This window comes from Pungitius pungitius, chromosome 16, assembly GCF_949316345.1.
Source record: "Pungitius pungitius chromosome 16, fPunPun2.1, whole genome shotgun sequence".
Classification (NCBI taxonomy): domain Eukaryota; kingdom Metazoa; phylum Chordata; class Actinopteri; order Perciformes; family Gasterosteidae; genus Pungitius; species Pungitius pungitius.
This window is the reverse complement of record NC_084915.1, coordinates 10,107,914-10,124,934: the sequence shown is the minus strand read 5'-3', so window position 1 is coordinate 10,124,934 and position 17,021 is coordinate 10,107,914. Positions and strand designations below refer to the sequence as shown.

At 44.8% G+C, this 17,021-nt stretch overlaps 4 protein-coding genes across 6 annotated transcripts; 1 reads left to right on the top strand and 3 right to left on the bottom strand.

Annotated features, from left to right (window-relative positions):
* Positions 1–4: 4 nt before the first annotated feature.
* On the bottom strand, positions 5–4,263 carry LOC119215096 (uncharacterized). Of its 2 annotated transcripts, XM_037466930.2 has the most exons (5): positions 3,883–4,263; positions 3,466–3,614; positions 3,299–3,346; positions 1,499–2,257; positions 5–22 (listed from the first exon to the last, which is right to left on the bottom strand). In XM_037466930.2, the coding sequence occupies exons 1-4, from the start codon at positions 4,206–4,208 to the stop codon at positions 1,533–1,535; spliced, it is 1,248 nt and encodes a 415-aa protein (XP_037322827.1). In that variant the 5' UTR covers positions 4,209–4,263; the 3' UTR covers positions 5–22; positions 1,499–1,532. The 2 variants fall into 2 exon arrangements, with proteins under 2 accessions (XP_037322827.1, XP_037322826.1); XM_037466929.2 differs by lacking the exon at positions 5–22 and having other exon boundaries at positions 1,082–2,257; positions 3,883–4,262.
* A 544-nt stretch (positions 4,264–4,807) lies between these two features.
* LOC119214976 (F-box only protein 40-like) lies at positions 4,808–9,952 on the bottom strand. The gene is made up of 9 exons (XM_037466685.2): positions 9,830–9,952; positions 9,290–9,327; positions 8,614–9,163; positions 8,125–8,540; positions 6,819–6,998; positions 6,360–6,601; positions 6,147–6,278; positions 5,242–5,575; positions 4,808–5,166 (listed from the first exon to the last, which is right to left on the bottom strand). The coding sequence occupies exons 2-9, from the start codon at positions 9,290–9,292 to the stop codon at positions 4,954–4,956; spliced, it is 2,070 nt and encodes a 689-aa protein (XP_037322582.2). The 5' UTR covers positions 9,293–9,327; positions 9,830–9,952; the 3' UTR covers positions 4,808–4,953.
* Positions 9,953–10,397: 445 nt separating this feature from the next.
* Positions 10,398–16,992, top strand: LOC119215814 (F-box only protein 40-like). Of its 2 annotated transcripts, XM_062558117.1 has the most exons (7): positions 10,398–10,513; positions 10,950–12,050; positions 12,605–12,891; positions 13,124–13,255; positions 13,601–13,760; positions 13,860–13,937; positions 14,381–16,992. In XM_062558117.1, the coding sequence occupies exons 1-7, from the start codon at positions 10,511–10,513 to the stop codon at positions 14,591–14,593; spliced, it is 1,974 nt and encodes a 657-aa protein (XP_062414101.1). In that variant the 5' UTR covers positions 10,398–10,510; the 3' UTR covers positions 14,594–16,992. The 2 variants fall into 2 exon arrangements, with proteins under 2 accessions (XP_062414101.1, XP_037324163.2); XM_037468266.2 differs by having other exon boundaries at positions 13,601–13,937; positions 14,381–16,990.
* On the bottom strand, positions 14,918–16,795 carry LOC119215817 (TLC domain-containing protein 2-like). The gene is made up of 3 exons (XM_062558195.1): positions 16,784–16,795; positions 15,620–15,825; positions 14,918–15,110 (listed from the first exon to the last, which is right to left on the bottom strand). Exons 1-3 carry the CDS (start codon positions 16,793–16,795, stop codon positions 14,918–14,920), a joined length of 411 nt encoding a protein of 136 aa, XP_062414179.1.
* Positions 16,993–17,021: the final 29 nt, after the last annotated feature.

The window sequence follows — 17,021 nt, the reverse complement described above, 5'->3', positions numbered from 1 at the left end:
CTGAGCACAGTCTCCAGGACAACTGTGGGAACATTCCAGATGGGATGTTTGCTCAGCGACAAGTCACAAGCGTAGATTATCAATAGATAAATCAGTTAAAAAGAGTACAAATGACACTTATTCCCTCAAATGATTTGCATTTTAGGTGAACTTAAATGGGATGCTTTGAATTTTGACTTATTAAAACAGAAGTGGCTACTAACTAGGTGCAGTAGTTCATTTGTACATGGTGTTCTGTGTCCTTGAGCTCAGTACATTGACTGAATGCATCTTGTTTGAAGCGTGGGTGTTTTGACATAGTTTTCCAACTTATTATATTTGTTGTTTTTTTCTCTTTCTTGGTTTTCATTTAACTGCAGTGACAAGAGGTGATGATTGAGCGCTGGATGCTGGGAAAAAAATGGATTGTGTGGAAGTTACTTCCTTCTGTTCCTTTTAACAAAAATCACTATTAGGGTTTGGTTGTACTGCCACCCAGTGTAAGATTTGAGATAAAAGCATACAAGCAGCACACTGTTCAGACCCAGAAGTGGGCTGTGAACGGTTCTAATATACTGATATTTAATACTGGTGAATGTTTGCATTATGTACAATATATGGCAGATTATTATTCTGATTAGTAGATCAATTGTTAAAATAAATAAAAGACACATTTAACCTGTAAAACATAAGACAATTTTGTCAAAAAAAATTGACAAGGCATCACAAACTGAACAGATGGGGCATGTTTTAGTTGAGGTGTATGATTAATTCCTCGATCACTAAAACAAAGAAAAGAGATATATTTGAGAGGGCTTTTTTTACAGCCACACAGGCCTTTTTTTGCAGCAGATATTTCTACATTTCATTGTAGAAAAAAGCACAGGTGCAAATAGTAACGTCAGTGATGGCAGAATTTCTTTTAGCGATGTCCATATTGTATTGTGTCGAACACTTTCACATTGTCATGGACACCTTACTTGGACAGAACAGAGCCGTCCCTAAAGTTATTGCTGCTTAAGTATTACTGTGACAGACTGAAACTTTTTTAACCCTAAAACAAAAGACAACAATACACCAGAAATAATTCTCTTCCATTGACTATAGGCACATTGCATGAATTTAATAAAGTGCAAATCACACAAAATGTCTTTAAGCCTTCTAGAGTGAAAAAGCAGGTTACCACGTACGTCAAAAGAACGGAGTGTTCACAGTATTCATGGCAAGGCTACGAATTACAAAGCAAAAGCCGTGACCAATAGTGTTAAAATCAAAAGGCATCCATATGAAACAGTACCATTATCCAGTCTTTTCTACCTTCACATATTCCAAGCACAGGTTGTTCCATCAATGCAACAGTTCAGGTTAATACGCTGTTGTGATCACACACGTTTGTGCAGCTAACTTCTAAACATTTAACTCACTTCCTGAAATCTACGAACAATCACGAGGTTACATCTTGTCTTAAGCTTTTTTCTCCTAAGAAATGCTTGAGTTGTTGGTTGATTTTGGCCCAAACCTGCTGGAAGACAAGGTTGTCTTTCCCATCTCCATCACAGAGCAGTCTCTCCCTCTCCTGCTCCCATGTCCACCCTCCTGTGCACCCTGCTGTCCTCTATGTCCTCCCACTCGTCCTCCATCCCCTCTCCATGCTGAGTCCTGATTGGCTGATTCAAGCGGAGGAGGCGGTATCTAAGCGGCACTAAGAAGACGGCGGGGTCAGGCATAGCATGTGGCCTCTGCGGTGACGTCACTCTCTCCAGGGGGACACAAGCTCTGACCCTGTCCTCCCTCGCGCTGACGCGCCTCTGTTGGTGTCTCGCTTCCCGTTGGCTAGGGGAGGCCGGAGGAGGCGGTGACAGGAGCCAGTCTGAGCCCTCCCCCTCATAATCTTCATTCTCCTCACATTCGTCTTCCTCTTCATCATCCTGGGGCTCTTCTTCCTCCGTTCCTCTGGGTTCCTCCTCTCCCTCAGCCCCAGACTCTGTGCTGTGCTGTTGCTGGTAAAGTTTCAAGCGCGCGGCGCGGAGCTCGTGGCAGAGGGTTGTCGTGGTGACATTTTGGCGGTGCAGCTCTCGACTCAGTAGTGTGATCTTGTGGCTGCGACGCTTCAGTTCCTCCAGGAAGTGCCGTTCCTCTTCTCGCAGGCTCCTTCCTAGTGCCGATGCCCGTGCCCGGCCGGCCCGTAGCTCCCCACGCGTGGCGACCATCATGCACTGCTGGTCCTGTAGGAGACGCTGTGCCGCCTCACAGCGTACTGCCAGCTCTGCTTCTTCCTCTGAGAAAACATAAACAAATACAGGGTGGACTGAAGAGAATAAAGACACATAAAACAGCATAGATGATGAGGAGATTATTGTACCCATTAGGGTGTCATTATTTATCTTTGTTTTCTATTCTGCATCTTATTTTTATTCCTGCTTGATCAATCGCTCTCTTATATTACATTTTAACTGGGCCTTTCATTTGTTCATCACTCTTATCTGGAACCACATGCGATATTAGGGGTACCAAATATATGACTCACAACTTTTACATTCCACCACCATCTAAATAGTTTTGGTTCTCCACTATACACATTTAATAATAAAGACAAGAATGTTCATTTAGTGTTAAAGTACATTTTTGACATCACTCCTTATGATAATAAATACATGTATGTGTTCACATCAATACATTTGTCTTATAACTCATCTCTTGCAGAAAAGTTCAGTGTTGAAATGTTTTCATTGAAACCGAGGCTCGATTAAAGCCCTCGACTGACATAAATATATACAACTCACTATATATTCCACTCTGAACTAAAATACACAAAACTAAATATCTCTCCTCCTCTCTCTCTCTCTCTGTCTCTCTCTCTCTATTAACCTAGTTGTTGTTTCTGGAACATTGATATTCTTTGCAGAAAGAATAGTTCCATCCAACGTTTTAGCATTGTGGCTCACTGAATGTCAACAAAACACTTATTACACATACATACTTATCAATTACATTATGATATGATGATATTAGAAGCACCCCTTCACGACATTAGTGCTGGTGCAATATATCGATGAGGCAAATTGTATCAGTTCAGCCCTATACCTAACAAATACAAAAATATGCAAATACGAACACATGACTAAACATGAAAATAGTAATGCAAATGCATCAAAATATTACTTAATTTTCTGTGTGTTCCAACATGTCTTGTCAATGCAACCCTTTCTATTCTGAGGTCCTTCTGAATGCTCCTCCTATTGCACAGATGTCCGTGCTTTCCGCTCCATAACTCCCTCTTATTATTTTAATTCGTCATCAAGGAACATGGCTGTCTTACCTTCCGTGCTTCTGTCAGGAAAACTGGAGTCCAGCTCACACGTTAACTCTGCCGCCCGCACCACAGGCACACAGACAGAGAAAGACAGGACAGAGTGACGAACAGATAGTCAAGTGGTTCAGTGACACATGAGGAGATGGAGGGCAGCAGGTCTCCGGCGGACTGACCGTGACAGCGCCTCCTCAGGTGTGTGATCTCCAGCTGGAGACCCGTCAGCATGGCCAGGTGCTCCTGCTTCAGGAAGGCTATGCCTCTCTCCACACTGGCCACCTGGCGCTCCAGCTTCCCAGCATCCATGGCTGCACCCCGACACAACCTGCACACAGTGCATGTGGCATAAGGTAGCTGGATGTCTTAGGATAAGGTTTCTCTCAGAGCAGCTGTGTTGTGTCCTGCCTGTAGGCTTACACTAAGTGTGTGTTCCATGGAAAGTCAATAAAATCACTTTTATTTATCAAGATAGGGGGAAGGCGGCAGCTTGATTTTCTGAAATTAGTCAAATGCGAACGTGTTTAACCTCATGCAGTTGTCTTTCTCGCCGTCTACCTGTAACTGTGCATTCATCACTCTGAACGTGGGCCTACCGTGACACTGAAGCGGTACCCAATTCAAAGCGTCTCTCATGGATCCTCCTCCCTTCGCCGTGTTCTCTCTGTCCCTCGATGAAGGAGAGATGGATGTGACTATTGGTCACACCAGAAGACCCGTGCAAAAAACCTCGGTGCGTGCAAACCGGCGCTTTGCGCGTTTCTTGTGCGCTCGGCTGAGCGGTTTCCCTCGTTGCTGCAGACCGACTTTCCCCGACCGCGTGAACGAATCCTGCTGCAGTCCGAGTGGAAATAACCTCGTCATAACCTTCTGCGTGTACGTGCAGTGCGGCTGGTGTACCCACAACAAAGCAGTGCCGCATGTGGGGTGATGTGCTGTGAGGCAGCAGCAGCAGCAGGAGGAGGAGGAGCAGGAGGAGGAGCAGGAGGAGCTCCGCGGAAGTGATGCCGTGGCAGCTGTTGCTTAAAGAAAAACATCTTGGAAAAGCTTATATGAGGCTCTTCGTTTATTTTTCTTTGGCAGAATTATTCCAATGTGTCACTCAAATGGACTGAAGCGTGCAAGAAAAGATGGAGCTTTGCAGTTATATATCAGTGCATTTAGATGCATTAGCAAACGGCCCTTCAAATGTAAAACGTAAAATATCTACTCATTATTATGATTGCCTATTGCAGTACTTAAACTATAAGTATTTACAGGATCTCAAAGACCGCCTATTTTAACTAATATGTCTCCGTCAATAATAATAATTATACTTCTGACTTGTATGTTAATTTCTAATTTACAAAGTAACTTATATTAACTTTAGCTGTAACTAAAAGGAGTTGAGTAAAACATAAAGTATATTTCAGGTATATCTTATCTTATATCTATATTTTGTTCTCTCTTGTAGATACATTAAACCATTAATCATATAAGTTCAATATGAGGTAGACAAGAGAAGAAAAACTACAAGTTCAGGTTTTCTTTATTTGCTCTTTGTTTGTGCTTTGTGACATACAACATACAACATCATCATTATACCGTGCAGTGACGGCAGTGTGCCATCAGAGTCAAAACACATAAATAAGTTCTAAAACAGCAGGTAGAATTAAACCACGTTTTTTTTATTGTTGCAATCTGTTTCTTGCAAAATGGTTGACGAGGCTCACCCTCTCCTGGCTGCCCTCCTGTTTGTTGCTCATGCTTAGGAGGGGAACAGGCTCACTGCGCAGAGAGGTCTCGTTGTAAGGACAGACTTTTAGATGAGCAGATATTGGCGGGACGTCCGCCATATGCCACGAATCCACCGAGGAGAAGAGGTGGCTGAACTTCCATACCTGCATAGAAGCAGTAGCACAGTGAGTATGAGACTCCATACAATGACGGAAGGCAAGATAGTACGCAGATCTCACAGGTTTGGCCCTCCACTTTGCTCCTCCGTGTGAGTAGATCTTCTTCTCCCAGCAGAGGGTGACCATCCCTCTCTCCTGCAGCAGGGAGGAGCACACCTGCCTCATCGTCTGGGACACCAGAGACAGCTGGGACAGGGACAGACTGTCCAGGAAACTGGCCATGTGACAGAGAACCTCGTAGGGCAGCAAGCTCAGAGAGTCCACTCCTCCTCTTGTCCGACCTCCCCTCTTCCTCCGAGCATCTGAGGAGACCACTGAGCTTCTGGGCGCCTCGGGGTCTTCACCTACTGAGGTCTCAAGGGCTGGACGCAAGTTGAAACTCCTCAGCTGGTGACTGTAGGGATAAAAATATAAAGTCCTTCATTCCCTTAGCAAATACAAGCTCATGTGCCCTGAGTTTCCTACCTAAATGTATTTTGTGTCCAATTCGAGATTACGTTGCTTAACTGCATCACTCACAAGGTAGCCACGCCCTAAAGCATTACCTTCTCTGTTTTATTACGAATGGGTCCATCATTTACCAGATGAACATCATGCTGTATTGAAGATAACCCATTGTGATTGAGACCATAAAGTTGTGTTTACAATTTTCGAAAATCAATCAAGTGAGAAGTAAAGTCATTTTCTCAAAAGATTTCTATATAATCAGACTTCTGCAGGATTAGGGCACTTCTGCATTGACTTTGATTGTCAGGAGCAGAGGTTGCAACTTTTCTAATATTTATATTCTTTAGCTGTGTGTTTATTGCCTCTACCAACTCCAGATGGAACTATCTGGCTCCTTAGCTGCCTACTGCTTGGAGTGATAAGAGTATAAATTATGGCCACTTTGAAATGTTGTGATAATATCAAATGGCAAGACCCAAATATTTGAATCAGGGCCAAAACATTTGAAATATGCTCACTCATAGGAGACGCTGGCTTTATGTGTGGAGGGCTGAAACCTCCTCTGGCTGTAGGTGCACCCCAGGTAGGACAGGGGGCATCTCTGCTCGAACCATCCACTCAGACTCGTCTGAATGTCACTGTGGACGTTCCTGGAAGCGAGACGACAAATAGACATGGCATTACTTGAATGCTTGTTCCATCAAACACTCCATAGTCAGCAGTACAGACACCTGAAATGTGTGGGGAACTCCCTGCGGTGGAAGGTGTGACCGCAGAGGAAGGTGAAGACACTGTTGGCTCTGGTGTTTCTGCTGTTCACCCTCTCTGACTGTAGCTGAAGATGAAGCCTCGGCGGTCTGTCCACCGTCACCTCGGCCAGGGTTGTCCTCGCTTTAAACGGGGCCGTGCGGAACGAGTGCGTCTGCGTTGCCACGTCGACGTAGAGCCCGTCCGATGCGTTTGACTCACTGATCTAAATGGAAGCCAATCAACCACAACACGTCCTTCATTCGATATGAAAGGCCACTGTGTTTTTCATGAAGTACCTCACAATTCAATAAATATACCATCAATGTAGACTGTATGCAGGAGCTACATTTTGTGCACAATCAAGATAATCAATTTATGGTCACTTGAAACTGTTTTTATTTTGGACATGTTACATATAATGTCATAAATATCTGACTGACCTTGTGACCCCTGACTTCTATTTCCGCGTAGCCCAGCAATGTGGCTGCTGCTTCATCAGTAAAGCAGTCCTCTTCGTTGAGTACGAGGTCGGACGTGTCCACACCGCGAGGCTCGCTCGGAGGCCGCTTTGTGTCATAGTGACGAACTCGCCTTCTGCTGTAGTGATAGCTTTCGGGTACCTTACAGGAGGAAATACATTTGACACGGTCAGGAGAGCTCCAAGTCAGGAGAGCACAGTCCAACTCCAGATTTAATTTGCCCGAACAGGGGTCTGAACCAGGAATGTAACGGTACAATTAGGCTGTTTCTCTAAATGTAGTTAACAGGATGTAGTTATATGCGTCATCCTCAGCTCAGGAAGGACCAAAACAATTGCTCTCAAAATAGTCCATTTAATCATCTTCTCACATGGGAACAGAGGTTCTAAAAGGGGAGTTTTACCCATTACGTTTTGGCAACGCATCAGTTGTTGTTGCCAATTGCCAAAGCTGCCGAGCTGTAAAGTGCAGGGGGGCAGCTTGGAGTTCAATGTCTCACTCAAGGGCACTTTGAAATGCAGACAGGACGAGCCAGAGATAGAACCAGCAACCTTGTGATTGAAGCACGACCCGTTCTAGCATTTGAGCCACAGCTGCACAGTCACAAAAATGCTCGTCAAAATAGCTGGCGTCGACACAGCGTTAGTGCTCTAGTGTACTAGTACACAGGCAAGTATGTGAAGGATTCTGTCCATGATGTAGCTGGTCGTATAGATGTCGGGTTGGCACAAAAGTAGGCTGATGTATATCTAGAGACTGGAGCCAAGTGTGTCAAACTCAATGGACCACAGCTGGTGTCAAACTGTGTTGAACTACCTTAAGGTCCGTGTACCTACGAAAAAAGCAATATCTGAATGTGTAGTTTTTCCGAAAGAGACAAACACATACTGGGCTCCAACATCCAGGCAGCTTCACAGAGCAGTTTAAGACCACGTCGAAGAGAATACTGCATATGCTAAACTATTAAAGGAAGAATGATCCTTTACTTGTGCAGTCTGTTTCTTTGTGTTTTTCTTATTGACAGTATGCCTGCTGCAGATTTGAGTTAACAACAAGAATAATGTCAGATTAGCATCGTTGAGCTTCTATTTTTTTTTTCTGGTGTACCTTCACACACCCCTCGCAGCCTTTTTTTTTACTGTTCAGACCCGCTGAGATTTGAGCCCTGGATATGCACGAAAAGAAGTAGGTCACCACTATAGTTGATGCAAGCTGACACCTTACAGGTGATGAAAACCTTTTATCTAACTAGAAAATAAATCATCACCTTGAAGGAGTGCAAGGTCTGTACGGGGATCGGCTCCAGGCTGCCGTAGACAAAATCGTCCTCCCTCGGTGTGCAGGCCTTGATCTTTCCGAAAGTAAGCAGCATGCGCCCGTGATGCATCACATACATGTTGTACTCCTGCGGTGTGAGCTCTTGTCCCAGACGCTCCATGACGCCCTCCTGCCATGGGGCCTGACCAGTCTTGTCTGGGACTGCTTCGTCTTTCTGCGACCTTTCTGCGACCTTCTCACCGGGCTTGGGGTCGTCTTGGTTTGCGTGAGCAACAGCACAGCCGCCTTTCTCCATGCCGAACATCATCTCACACAGGTCGTACTTCTCTTTGCTGATGCCTGAGGCTTCCCCGACTCCGTTCTGTAGAGTCTCTTCCACAAAGCTATTCTCACACAGGCCGTTTTCTGCAGGTGACAAAATTCACGTTTGTTATGTTTAATGTGGTGTGGTTCAATTACAGGCAATATATGTTTGTACCTTTGTCTGTGACACCATTGAGAGACCCTCCCATTGCCGTCTCGTCACTCTTCTCCTCCTTCATTTCCTCCTTGACCACTTCCATCAGCTCTGGAAAGAGAGGCTCCATTTTCAAGCGGTCAAAAAGGTCTGACTGATCCACCAGGGCCATGGCGAGATCCAGAGGCTCCTGCTGCCCCTTGGTTTCCTTCAGCACGTTCTCCTGCAGGGCTAAGCCTCCCTGTGGGTTTGTGTCATCGACGGGCCACCGGAGCCACTCCATGGAGCAGCACACCACGCTGGCGGGACACGCCTGGAGGTGAGCTGCCTGGGAGGAGCGGGGCAGGTGGAGCGGGCAGCCGTACTCGGCGTTGAGGCAGGGCACCCTCACGTTACCGCAGAGCAGCAGGTGATCCTCCTCTTTACAGAGGTGGAAGAGAGCTCCACAGTGCAGGCGGCAGGAGATGAGCGCGCAGCACACAGAGACCTCCACCCGAGCCCTGCAGCGCCGGCTGTAGCAGGAATCACAGTGGACATGCGCTCGCACCCTGGAGGCCCGGGAACGCTGACTCTGATCGGGTGGGAAAGAAAAGTTGCGCTCTTACAATGTGTAAACACTGCATAATAAACGTTGTGCATCAAAGTTGTATGAATTTGATTCAACAATAATTGGAATTGTGGAATGTCTGTGACTCACCATGTCTACAGGACGCTGAACAAGATATTTTTGTAATCCTGCACGTGAAATGACACACAGACACACTCACTCTTTTATGATTATGATCGCTAAAGACAAAGCAATGTTTGCCTTGACATTCATCATCACTTGTCACATATAGCAGATTACTATGATCATTTAAAGGATTCCTAGAGGCTTGCCATAAGGAGATTTGGGCAGCATCAATGATGCTGCTGCTCTTTTTTTTGTTTGCTCCATGTATTATGCATGTCATGATCAACAAACAGTAATAGGAAGCATCATTTTCCCTGAGCTGGGCTCAAAAAGCACTCTTACGAAACTGCATTCATATGTATTTTGCCCATGCTCTAAACGAGGAGCTGATTGTAAACTAGAGGCCTGTAAACGTGTCCTTTAGCACAAGGTAACTCAGACGACCGCTAGAAGGAAGTCAAATGATTTACTTTTACAGCTTTCTTACCAATAGAAACACATTTCCCTGTATAGCTTGCTTTGAACTAACAAAAATAAACATTGTCAAACATTGTGGGATCAAACCTTATTCAGTCAATGGTCTTGCGAAGGTTCCACCTCAGATGTTGCTTCCCCCTTGTTTTATAACGTTGCTTTTGGTCTCTTTGCATGTTTGAACTGCCAGGTTAAAATTAGCCAAGAAGCACCAAGCAGGTTCAGCAGGGTTCCCCCCGCCCCAACAGAGCCCCCCCCCACTTCCACCCCTCTAGTTTCTGCCGTCGATTCAGTCGTGGCAGCCAAACTCTATTCATTCGAGGGCCAAATGAATGTGCACCCGTATCAAGTGCACACACGCAACAAAGAATGACCGCAATAAGATACACACTGACAATGTTTGCGATTTGAAAACGCCACCAGAGGACACTGTTTGGATATTAGGGACTCATTTTGCTCTCTGCAGCTTGAAATCATTTGAGTGAAGCACCTCACTATGAATCAGAGGGAAGAAGGGGCTGGAGGTTACCTGATGCAAGTCTCTCAGTGCGCTGGTAACCCAAACCATGTTTCTGACCACACGTGTAACATTTCTTAGTTGGTGCTTGACTCTATTTATAAAACACACAAATAGCAAAGAGACACACACACATACACACTCACTCGGAAAACACAAGCACAAGACGGAGTACGAAGAGTTTCACAGCTTTCTTACTACTACAAATACGTCCATAGTTTCTTCTTTGTTGCAGGACCTGCAGGATCTGAAGCATGGTAGGGTGTTACTTTGCAACTCTAAGGAATGTAATTAGCATAATGACGTTATTAAATATTTTCATATCTAAAAATGACTATGACCCACACATTTATCCATCATGCCTAAACGTACAGTCTGCCCCAGTTGATTTTTCACGAGCAGCTTAGTGAGATTTAACTACTGTATGTTACATCATGGGTATTGCCAAGGACAGAAGGAAGCACAAGGTTGAGTGTGAAGGTTTTTTAGATTAAAAGGTACTCAAGAGACACCACAGGCCGCTCAAGAAACGTGCCCAGACGAGGCACGTTTTCAAAGGGCATTACACTAGTAGAAATCAAAACCCCATGGTGCTCTTTAAATAAAACAAAGGTCAATCCAGTCACTTTTTTTTCCTTCTTCTGCTAATCCATGTCACATTGTTTTCCTTTCTTCCTCCCTAAACCCAATCAGAGTCAGCGTTCCCGGGCCTCCAGGGTGCGAGCGCATGTCCACTGTGATTCCTGCTACAGCCGGCGCTGCAGGGCTCGGGTGGAGGTCTCTGTGTGCTGCGCGCTCATCTCCTGCCGCCTGCACTGTGGAGCTCTCTTCCACCTCTGTAAAGAGGAGGATCACCTGCTGCTCTGCGGTAACGTGAGGGTGCCCTGCCTCAACGCGGAGTACGGCTGCCCGCTCCACCTGCCCCGCTCCTCCCAGGCAGCTCACCTCCAGGCGTGTCCCGCCAGCGTGGTGTGCTGCTCCATGGAGTGGAACCGGTGGCCGGCTAACGACGCCCATTCTCATCCAAACCTCGACCTGCATAAAAACCTGCTCAGCAGAAGAGAGCAGGGCACGTGTCTGGACTTGGCCATGGCCTTGAATGACCAGGACCTCTTGTTTCACTCCATGAAGATGAGAAATCTGTTTCCAGAACTGACCCAGAATGTGGAAGTGGACGACAAAAAAAGGAGCCAAGAGAGGAAGAAGAAGAAGAAGAAGAAGCTGGAAAAAGAGGCAGCAGAAAAGGCAGCTGCTGCAAGGGAGGCCGGGGGTCGCGCTTGGGAGTCTTTGAGCATGGTCGACGTGCTCAAAGAAGATGACGATGAAGATGAGGTTGACGCTGCATGTGAGCAGGAGCTAACCCAGGAAGAGAGAGAGGCTGTTGCCCGGGACACCAGGCTGAATGCTGATCTGTTGGACAACTACAACGCCTGGGAGAGCATGTTCAGTATGGAGATGGGTGGCTGCAGGAAAGCTGCAGAGGCCGCTGTGGCAGGCAGACACCAGGGACTCTCTAAAGGGAGAGGAGAAGGTCCGGCCTGTACCAGTCACAGCCTTGAACCCTCCAGATCCTGCTCCCTTCTCGCTGAAAAATTGCAAAGGGAATATGTGTACGGACACGTGGAGCCGATGAAGATTATCACTGTGCGTACCTTTAAGACCCCATCCAGCTTCTCAGCCAAGCAGTCCCGCATCCGGAACCCTAGTTTCTATAAGAAGAAGAAGGATCAAGCTGTGGACACCAGCGACCTGGGGGTGGCGCTAGAGGAGATGCCGGTGTGGGAGGAAGTTCAGGTGAGTGGAATCATCGGACCTTATTTGATTAATATTGTGATATAATGTTTTTCGTCATTGTTTGTCCACTCGGGGGAAGGAAAAACAAGCAGTGAACCAAGTATTCAACTATTAGACTGTTTATCATGAAGTCAAACTGTTTGATGCTGAGTACAGTTTAAAGCTTTTTCAAATTAGAAAAGCTGCCTGTCGCGGCCAAAAACAACACATATTAAATCTTATCCTTAAACAGTTCTGGAAGCTGCTTGAATTGCAGAGAAGATTAATAATTATCCGTCGCCACTTCACAATGAATTACTTCTTTCGCATTTCACAATAGTTTGAGACATTTTTATTGGTTTCACTTGCATTAAAGTAGCTGGAAATTATTAAAAAAAAATTCCTGAGCCATAGAGAATATTATATTACCCACTTTGTTTTTACAATAAAATCATTTTCACGGCTGATTGAACTGATATTAATGTATTTACTCAGAGGAATTCAGTTGCATGATGTAACTCACCATCACCACGGATAAACTAAATATATTATCATGTTATTGATGTGGCTTTCAGGCATCTCTGCTGTGCTCCCTGGAGAAGGAGCAAAGGGGTCACCTCATTGCAGAGAGCAGATGCACAGACGGTCTGTTACAAGATGAAGGCACACAGACCTACAACTTCCTGTCTACTCCTTTCCGGGGAGAAACATCGCTGGCCGACCTAAATGCTGCAAAACCGCTGGAACTGCATCTACACCTGCAGTTGGAGAGCGTCACCAGTCGGCACCACAAGGCCAGCTCTGCCTTCACCTTCCTCTGTGGACGCATGTTCCAGCGCAGAGAATATGGCATACATTATAAGTGGGTTTCCTTGTTTTACTTTTTTAGTAAATTGTCTTTTGAAAGTGAAAATCCCATTCAAATTCCAGAATATCTAGAGATTATCTTCACAGTTTTAAAAAGGTATTTTGTGTAAGATATGCCCACATGCGGCAAACAAATAGCTAATGCCCATCTACTACTAGGTTCAGCGTTCTAAATCCACAGTAATTGTTACATTTAACTTTCAAATAATAAATGATGTCACATGCAGGAACATCCACAGTGACATCCAGATGGGTGTGAACGGGTGGGTCGAGCAGAGATGCCCCCTGGCCTACCTGGGATGCACCTACAGCCAGAGGAGGTTGCAGCCCTCCACTCACAAAGCCTGCATCTCCTACAAGTAAGATAATTGTTGTAATCATTCCCATTTGTGTTACTCTAAGACTGGAGTAGAATGACTCCTTTGTATTAACAGTATTTATATTTGAAATGATAAAAAATAAATTACTGAAATTAGCAGAACTCTAAAAGATGAAAAACATCATGCCTAACATGCAGCAAACAATAAACTAATACAATACAATAAATCTACTCAACACCTCGCAATGAGCCCATACAGATACTTACATACAGATACAAAAAAATGCAGGCCTGGTGCCACTCACAGTTTAACTTTTCATGGTCTGAAAAAAAAAAAAAAAAATGTAAAAACATATCTAACCTTGAAAGACCACTTTTCTTTCAGCCAGGACCTCGGCTGCTTTAGCCTGCATCCCATCATCCCCGTTTCTCTGGCAGAAGCTCCCCAGCATTCCAGAAGCTCAGTGGTCTCCTCAGATGCTCGGAGGAAGAGAGGAGGTCGGACAAGAGGAGGAGTGGACTCTCTGAGCTTGCTGCCCTACGAGGTTCTCTGTCACATGGCCAGTTTCCTGGACAGTCTGTCCCTGTCCCAGCTGTCTCTGGTGTCCCAGACGATGAGGCAGGTGTGCTCCTCCCTGCTGCAGGAGAGAGGGATGGTCACCCTCTGCTGGGAGAAGAAGATCTACTCACACGGAGGAGCAAAGTGGAGGGTGAAGCAGACGGTAAATGAGAACCTTGTCAGCTTCATTCATGAGCAGTGACAGTGGATCACATGAGGTTCATCAGCTATTGAATAAAAATAATCTACAACATAATGTTCATAAAGTTTTGGTTTAATTAGCCCCTCAGCAGGCTAAATGCTACTTACCAGTTGATCCTATATCCAGTGTTGACACATAATTATACTGCACTAAGTCTTACTTTTGATACTAAAGCTCACCCGATGCTGTAATTTTGCACTGGTAATGAACTTAATTGCTTTCTTGAGACCTTATGTTTGATACCAGCTGCATATTCTACAGGCAGCTTCACCATTGTCCTTTACTGCTTATCTAACATTTCATATTTAATTGACTCCAATTCCGTTACTATTTTAAAAGAATATTGCGTGTAAATGAAAATATAGGCCTGAATATTCAGGTCCCTCTCTTACGTGTCTCCTCAGGTTTGGCAGTTCAGCTCTTTATTCTCTCCCGTGGGGAATTGGGCCTTCCAAGACGTCCCGTCCATGTCAGAGCACCTGAAGGTGTGTCCCTGCTATGAGAGAGAGTCCCGGACAGAGAAGATTCGCCTGCCACACGTCAGAGGAGAAGAGGTCCAAACTAAGACAAGCTGTGAAGGTCCCACTCTTACCTCGTTCCTGCAGAACAGATTGTGATGTAGTTTATGCTGATTTGATCGGTTAGTTAATATTATAAATGACATGTAGGTAGTTGCCTCATCTAAAAAAAAAAATTAATTAACATGAATGAATAAAAAATGCAAAAAGGAAAATTTAATGCAAATGATCTCATGGATAAACACAGCTTAGTGTATCTGAGCTGAAAGCCTTTGGACATTTCAAACTAAAAGAATCACACAAGGAAAGCCATCTTGTGCTTCATCTTCAATTCATTGACATCAAGGCAACATTGTAAGTTACAGCGCTCCACAGTTCATCTTTACCAATGGACCATCCAGGGTAAAGCCAGAGCCGGCTTCTCTAGTCGCTTGTGCCGGGTGTGCTGGTGAGGATGTCCGCTCTGAGCAGTCTGTAGAACAGCACCATCTTCATGGTGGAAAGGAGAATCAGGTCCACTGTCCCCATCAGCAGGACATAGCGGGACACACGTGAGCTCTGAGCTGCCAGCCAGCGGCTCATCCAAGCCATCGTGCAGACACCAAACACCAACAACCTGCAGGTCGAGGCAAAAATGTTTTTGATTTGAAACTCTGCAAATTCTCACTGTTTAACGAGCATTGATACTATTCTTGAAATAAGCTGGAAGGCAGATTTGTTATTGTTGGACAAAACAAGGCATGGTGTCGGTTCCCCCGGCTCCCACTTCATGTTGAAATGATTGGTACAATCAACCTTGTCATGTGAATACAAGCAAGAAATGTCATTAAATGTCTAACTATTCATTTTAAGTTACAAATCCGCAGGATCCTTCCTCTAAACGTCCAGATTAGCTAGAAGCTCTGTGATATCCTCATCAGTGATTTAAATAAATATCAGCACATGAGAGGCCTGCCATGGAAATCATGAAATGTGATTCTGGGAGTGGATACAACTGAAAATACACTATTGCACAGGTTAACATTTGACATAGATCTCAGATATTTTTACACGCTCACTTAGAAACACTCGTATGGCTCCTTCACTGCTGTGAAACCTCCAGATGAGAATCACCAAGCCACCTACGGTCCCAGGTTGAGCCAGCTGGTCACTCTGTAGGCCACAGAAGGCCGAGGGGCTTTGATCTCCGTCCCTGGCATGTTCCTCCGACCCGACAGGAGGAGGAGCCGCCTGACGTGAAGGAACACTGAGATGATCTCAACCAGCAAAGACATCACGGAGAAGTCCACAAAGAGGCGGAACGTCACAGACGAATTGAAGCAGGAGAGCACCTGAGAAAAGAATAACACAGACATACGTGAGGTACCTTTCAGGTCCAGATAGCTCCACAAATGAGTTGATAATAGAAAATGAATATGTAATACTTCTGTGGCACTTCTAAGGGTTTAAAGTATTAAATGTTACATATATTCATGTAAATAATCAACCCAATTGCAAAATATCCATTCATTTTTGGTAAAGATGTTGAAGGAGGCTTTATAGAATGGTGTTTCTATAATCAACATTATATCTTATAACTCGTTGGAGCTCTACACAAGCGGACCTTGAACTGTGAGTTTTTGGCATTAATGATTTACTACCTCTGGTTAAATCTGCACCTTAAGATCATCTCAGGGAGATTTATTACCTCAGCTAGCAGCAATCGCACACATAACGCAAACAATTCAACGTGTCATTCTATTTTACAATCTTGGGACCTAAAGTCTCTGAGCACTTTTCCTGCTGGATGGGGATCGGTTTATTCACTGACCTCTTCACTACATAAGCATAAACACAGTTCACCTCACAAATATCCTTTTTCTTTTAACTGTTACAAGCAGGATTGTTGACTTTAAATCCATTACCAGGTTTCTACCAGAAAACCTGGCCGTCTGAGTTCACTTCAAACCCCACGTGCTCCTGTCTGCAGGCCACATCTCAGGTCCAACTGCTTAAGTCTTAACACACTGTCCTCCCTTCACTTGAACTGACAAAATGATTAGTGACTTGAGTTAGAGGTCACAGTGCCCCGATAACATGACACAAAATAAAGTTCTCCTTTAAAGCAAAAAAACACAATGTGATATACTCAGTATTTTTAAATAATTGCATAGAATAAGCTTTACACATTTCAAAATGATGACAAAAAGAGGTGTAAAGTTGTAAACTACAGCCCAAAGCAATATCTGTTGGTATAAAGGAGTCAATGGGGTAAAAAGCCACCGATGGTAACCAATGAGAACAGAATACCGGCTCAGCCATGTCTTTGTCCAACCCATTGATGCGCTGCCATGGACGGAGACTGCTGGGGGACTTCCCATGATACACTGAGCTCCCCTCTCCTCGTCTCTCTCTATGAATTCATGTCAAGTTCTGGGATTTTTCTTCAAACAGTGGCCCAACTTGTGGCCTAAATGGCCTATTGCCCCAAATGTATGTTTGTGACAACTCTTTCCAACTCTGAGAAGAAGTTTATTTTTTCTTTAAT